Here is a 6,748-nt window from a genome sequence, read left to right on the forward strand (position 1 = left end):
GTTAATGTGAATGGAATCGTGGGTGGTGGGTACAAACGGAAGTGTGTGACTTCTAGGGCGGGATGTTTCGGGTTGCCATGGAGGGCATCGGAAACAGACAATTAGATTGCAACAAGGTAGAATATATAGATGCAGAACGAGTGAGCGTTTTACTGTTACAAGTCGTGTAACCTCTTACGCAGACAGCGCCACAGCACTTCGGCTGTTGGGGGCTGTGGCCTTCCACAGCAGAGGCCTTCACTGGCCTGTGGGGTGTCCTGCGGGTCCAGGCCAGGAGGCAGGCATCGCCTGCGACCTGCTTTGGAGGCAGGGGAACTGGAGGACCGGGTTATTCCTGGCCCCGCCAAGCGGTCTGGGTACGACTACTTTCTTTTCTTCCCTAAAGTGGAACGTCACGGACCCATTTCCAGTGATCTGGGGAAGGCCTCCCGAAACGCGTGTCTGGGAAACCCAGGACGGTAGTGTTGATCCTGACGCCAAGTGCGTGTGTCTATACATTTTATGCACACTCGCACCTGCACACCTATTTTTGGAAGCCCCTCTGGGTCTAAGCTTTTCCTAAGTTGCATTTCTGCAGTGCTCTGGCGTAGGGGTTAGCGAGGCACTTCCTGGAGGACGGAGCACGGAGCCGGGGCAGGCTCGCAGCCCCGTGGGGCGGGTGGACGCCCGGCAAAGTCGCACGGGTCCCGGGGAGCGGCGAGCTCGGCCCGCGTCCTTCCGCTGCAGTGGCCGCGCTGTGCGTTGGTCTGACCCAGGGCTGTGGACGGCGGTGACGCGTCTCGCCAGGCTTCCTGCCTCTTTTTTGCCCCTTCTTTACAATTTTGTGAACATCGATCCTCAAGTGGCATTCACTGGTCGTCCACCTCCTTCTTGCCCGTCAATGTTCCCTGAGATCCTGGCCTGTCCCACGGGGGCCGGTTGGGGAGCCCGGGGTCTCTTTCGGCGGCATGGAGGCTGACCCCGGGGCCCACTGCAGGGACAGAAATCAATTAAAACTGTGAGCCAAAACGGTCTCCGCCTTTCTCTCGTGACGTGCGAGCCTGGGGAGTGCCCTGGACTCTTCACGCTTTAGGAAAGAAGATGTTTTTGGGAAATGACTCGGCTCGAAGCCGGTGAAAGATGGAAAACGTGCGTGAGTTTCTGCAGGAGAGGCTCACCTCGGCCGAGCTGCTTCCCGTGGCCGTTGTCTGGGAAGGAGTGGGCTCTAGCTGTCCCAGGGTGGGGGTGGGGGCCACAGCGGGTGTATGTCCAGCTACCTGCAGGGGGCCGGGCAGGTTCCTGGGCAAACGGGCCTTTCTTCCTCACTTTCAGATGGGAGAAAGTGCTCTGCCGACGCATCGGGCGTCTGCCGAGTCTAAAGGAAAATTCTCGTGTAGGGTAATTCTCACCTGACAAATAGCTAGAGGGGAAATGCGATCCAGGTGAGTTTTGCTCACAGCTGAACACAGCGATCTCGTTGGTAAGAAAATCGATGTCACAGCCTAGTGTCCTAATGGGTAGATAGGGACAAAGCTGGTTCTCATACACAGACTTTAGAAATGAAGTGTAAAGGAAGATGAATGTCTGAGTCAGCTTGGGCTGCTGTAACAAAGTACCACAGACTGGTACTTATAAACAGCAGACATCTATGCCTCACAGTCCCGGAGGCTGGAAGTCCAAGGTCAGGGAGCCAGCATGCTTGGCTTCTGTTAAGGACTCTCTTTTAAGTCCGGACTGCTGACTTCTCAGCCATATGCTGACGTGGACCGCGGAGAGAGGAAGCGAGCTCTCTCATTATTCTTATAAGGGCACTGACCTCATTCATCAGGGCCCCACCCTCGGGACCTCACGTAACCCTACCACCTCCCAAAGGCCCCACCGCCTAACACCATCACTTGGGGTGGGGATAGGGTTTCAACAAATGAATTGGAGGGACACAGACATTCTGTCCCTATGGAGAGCTACTGGAGAGAGAGCACATGCACGTGCCTTGGCCTCTGTACTAGTCTGATTGAGGATTCGCTCTCGACTTCCAGAGGCAGAGCTAGATGAATAGGGTGGGGCTCGTAACTATGCTAAAATGCCACTCAGCTTTAGTGCCACCTGCAATTCTCCCGAGGCCCGTGGGGAGGAAGCGGTAGGTCCTTCACTGCAGGTAGAGGTGAGCTCTGGGATGTCACCACTGCAGGGAGAGCATTTAGTTCATCTGACGATGCAGAAGAAGATGTACTTGTTCCACCAGCCTGTGGGGCCCAGAAGAAAAGAGACCCTTCCTCTTCCCGTCGGGTGGGGTGAGGGAGCATCATCGCCAGAACTTCCATTGGTGGGACACAGCGGGTGTATGTCCAGCCACCTGCAGGCTTCCCAGAGACCACCTGGCCAACCCTTGCGGACCTAGCTGGTATTAGTCTGATGCTTGTTGACCAGGTACAAGTCCCCATGCCACCCCGTTGGTTTAAAATAAAGTGCCACAAACCAATTCTCCCTTACGCTTCAAATATAGCATGGCCGCCTAAATTTCAAGTACAATTTAATACTCAATTTGCAACCTGTAGTTTTATTTTTAAGGCCCACAGGTCTCAACTACTTTGGGGGATAGTCTAGTAACCAGAAAAATGGTCTCATTGCAAAATGACCTTGCTTTGGGGGGCGTCTTAGGTTCCAGGTAGGGATTGTCCTGGGGACTCCTTACTGATACAGCCCGTGAGGCAGGTTAAAGATCCCAATGCTGCATATTTTTCCTCTCAGACACCTTAGAATTTGCTTTACGCTCCTTTCTTCACCCGGGTTAAGGCAATGGGAGATGTCACTTTTTGGTGCGGCTTCTTTATTGCCCCTGAGATGTGGCTGCATCTCAGGGGAAGTGAGTCTGTCCTGGAATCCAGGGCTTCTCCGCGTGGATTTCCTAGGAAGGCCCCCATGTCATGCTGAACTTGCCCTGTCAGAGAAACAGACTCTGGGCACAGAGGACAAACTGGTGGGTGCCAGAGGGGAGGTGAAACCGGCGGGCATCCGAGTCCAGCCCGTGCTGCCTGTGCCGCTCGGCCACCGGACGGACACAGGAGCTGGGCTGTTTAGGGTAAGTGTTTATTGTCAGAACACCGGCGATCTGAGAAGGCAGCAGGTTACCACCTTCAGACACTGCCTCATTGTCTCAGTCCGGCTCAGAGTGTTTACGGGGAAATCTGGGCGTTATTCTGGGGGCTGCGTGGTGGTTCCGGGGATGAGGGCGTCTGTCATGCTCCAGGGAGCCGGTCCTCTGCCATCGTGGTTCTCCGGTGCCATCAGCAACCAGGACAGAGATGGGAGGGGTCTGGAAAGAAGGCTGGACCAGGACTGCGATCAGTAAGCAGGGAGGTATTAATCGTTAGCTCCAGGATGACTTTCTATGGCAGGAGACGTTCCAAGCAGCTGGGGACAATCTGTTGTTCAGCTCTAGGGCAAGGAACAGTGAAGCCGGGGACACTGTGAGGGACACCCCCCTACTACGGGGGTCCCAACCAGGCTCTTCTTCAGGGGGTGGATGAAAGGTGAAGGGGCATAAGAGGTACTGACTTAGATAAGTCACGGATGTCATGTAGGGAACACAGTCAGCAATGTCAAAACAACTCTGTATGGAACTGGACTTAACTGAAGTGCCCACGTCATAAGGTACATAAATGTTGAATCCCTGTGTTGTCTGCCCGAAACTAACACGATATCGTATGTCAACTACTCTTTAACAAAAGACGCCCCCTCGCCACACTGGTATGATAGCCCGAGTGCAGAGTGAACAGAGCCTGCACGAAGTGGACACTCGGTGAACGAAAACTGTGTCCTTTTCTTTGCAAACGAGCAGGCTCCCCGGGGCACTGGCCTCGCTTTGTTTCTCCCGGGAGACAGCGAGGGCTCAGAGCAGTTCCTGGCAGAAGCCCCAGGCGGGAGCCGCTGACGCGCAGATGTGTTTAAGCTGCCCGTGTGGGTGTGAAGGGCTGGGGAGCTGGGAGAGGATGTGGCACCTGCGGGGTCCCCTGTCAAGCTGCTCCCTCCCCAGCTCCTCCCTCACCCCCACAATGCCAAGAGCAGAGGGAGCTGTTGACTCCAGTGGGCCAACTCCTGTGTCACCTGGTCTTTGATTTGCGCAGAGAATTTTGGGGTCCCTATCTTCTGTAAGGAGGATAAAGCAGCATGGTGGGAGGCTCCGGTCAGCCCGGAAAGACGGCCACGGGTCTGGGTCTGCGTCACCCTCCCTCCGTGGCACCCCAGGCCCCCCAGCCTACAGAGCCCAGTCATTTCTCCCCTTAAAGGCCCGGCTTGTTCCCTCATTAGTAAACACGAGGAAGCACAGGCCGCCACGCCGCCCCCAGACTCAACTGAGACCTCAGGGAACACGGAAGCTGACGTTTGAATGGGAGGCGGTCAGGGCGTACCGATATTCTGGGTCATTCCACACCAGCAAGGCCACCTCCGGCAAGTCCCCTTTCCTGCAGGAGCTGAGAGCTCAGAGTCCTGTATCAGCTTTCTCCTCACATCCACCGGCCAGAGGCCGGGCTTTGCGTAATTAAGCAGAATCACAGAAGCAGCTTTGGGCGGGGCCGGGCGAATCGGGCAGACAGCCCCTCCACGGGCAAAAGGGGGCCCTTCCTGCCCGGGGCGGTGACGACGTGGCAGTGCCGGGGTCTCAGCAGCCCGGCTCTGCAGGGAGATGCTGCTGCCACTGCCGGGTGCTCTTGCCCTGGCTCCCGGCCTCCTCTCTGCCGCCAGCTGCTCCTCGGAGTTGGGCAGTGGGTCCACAGAACAAAACCTTCCCTCTTTGGCCAGCCGTGCTCTCTCGGCCCGACCAGGCCGGCGTCCCTCTTGTCACTTCGAGCTGCCTAGCTCCTCGGACGCTCAGCATCTTCTCAGCTTTGGGTGTTCCCGTTTTCTGCGAGCCCCAATCCTGCAATGAATCGCTTCTGGCTCTGGATCCAGGACACGGCCATCCTGCCACACGGCACCCATGGCTTTTCTGCCCTTCTCCCATGGGACCCCAGTGCCCCATCAACCTCCCGCTTCATACATTACTCATTCCCTTTCTCTATGGGCTGGGTTGACCTTGAGCATCATATAAGCGACAGTGGACAGTCCAGACACCCCCTGACCTCTCTCTGTACTTCAGAAAAGACAGTGTCAGGCCCCACCGAAACCTCATATGTTATCAATTAGATCGAACAGTTTTTAATGTTTTACCGTATCCGTTTGACCATGTTTTGCTGAAGTAAATAGCGGATATTATGACATTTTACCCTATATTATGCATCTCGAAGAAAGGACATTTTATTACACAGCCACAATACTGTTACGCGACCTAACAAAATTAACAATAATTCTTTAATCACATCTAATAACCAATCTATATTCAAATCTCCTCAATTGACTTCGGAATGTACTTTTACAGTTGGCTTGTTTGAAAGGGGATTCTACCAAGGTCCTCACTTTCCCCTTTGAATCTAGAACAATCTTCCCTTTTTGCACGCTATTGAATGAGTAATGAATAACTGGACTTTTAAGTGAGAATGTTGGCAGTATGAATCTGCTCTGCAGGCTTCTCAGTCTCATTAAATCCCACGCAGAGTGCCCGTCCACCCCGCTCCCTCCCGCTCCCCTGGGCCATCGTGTAGACAGGCTGCTTTATAGGGCACTGGAATAATGGAAAAGGGGCCTAATTTTCCTTTCATCCATTTGCCATCTTTGCATGTGGCCTGTTGGCTCCAGGACTGTCTGGGCCAGCATTTCCCCTTGGCCCGCACCTCGTCTTTGCTCAGTCCTCTTCCTTTTCTGAGCCCATATCTGGGTGTGAGAGGCAGGTCCCTGCTGGGGACACCTCCTTCCTGGTCTCCAGGATGCCCGTCTTCTCAACCCTTCCTCTCCTGGTACTCTTTGGTCACTCCAGAGGCAAGGTTTTCAAGAAAGAATTGCTCTGGAGGGGCTCGTGGTCAGGTGCCTGAGTGTCGCAAGAGAGCACACGGCTCGGCCACCTGCTGACGACAGGGAGAGGGAGACTCCCCGGGGGAACAAACCCGAGGCCTTGCTGAGCTATTCAGTGTGCTGAAGGAGTAGGTCATGCGTGGGGAAAGGTTGCACCCCAGATCTTTCCCAAAGGGCCGGGACCCTCTGGGCTGGAATTTCACATCATTCATCCAATGAAACATGAATCGCCACTGCCCCCTCCACCTGCAAGCACACGTCTGATTTCCTAGACTGCCATCTCACTGCTAGTTTGTGCCTCAGCTTCCTCATCTGTAAAACGGGCTTATAATCCACGCCCACCGGTAGGATTCTTGTGAGCATGAATGAGGTATGTGAAGGCACAGAAAACAGTGCCCATGCCCCAGGAAGCGTGTCATCAATAGCAGTGATTATTATTATTTTTGAAGTTATTATTAGAGGCAGAGTTTGTGTCTCTTTTATAGGTTTTAAGCTTTGTCTCTTTGGTCCTGATCAATTTTAGGTCCAAAATAGAAGATCTCGAGCGTTAGCGATAATCCCAGGGTGAAAAATAATACAAATGGAACCGCTTTAAAATGGAGTTGGAGCTTTTCTCCTAAATACCCCTGGCTTTTGCCTCCTCATCTATCTGGGCTTCTCCTAAGTCAGTGCTTCCGGAATAGCTATTCTTTTGGATCTCAAATAAATGCTTGAGATCTCACGTTGGCCTTTACTTTTAGGTGAGCAGTGGAGGCTCCTGTTGATGGCAGGCCCTGGGGAGGGGCACGGCCAGAGTGAGTTTGCTTCCGAGTTTTCACGGAGG

The 6,748-nt window shown here is 54.1% G+C and overlaps 1 protein-coding gene across 1 annotated transcript in view; it reads left to right on the forward strand.

Annotated features, from left to right (window-relative positions):
- The window catches only part of CAPN8 (calpain 8), a 47,546-nt gene extending 47,084 nt beyond the window's left edge, over positions 1-462 (forward strand). The window contains 1 exon segment of the mRNA XM_011360889.1: positions 311-462. Within this exon segment, the coding sequence (XP_011359191.1) occupies positions 311-462 (152 nt within the window).
- Positions 463-6,748: the final 6,286 nt, after the last annotated feature.

Source organism: Pteropus vampyrus, unplaced genomic scaffold (genome assembly GCF_000151845.1).
Source record: "Pteropus vampyrus isolate Shadow unplaced genomic scaffold, Pvam_2.0 Scaffold60, whole genome shotgun sequence".
NCBI lineage: Eukaryota > Metazoa > Chordata > Mammalia > Chiroptera > Pteropodidae > Pteropus > Pteropus vampyrus.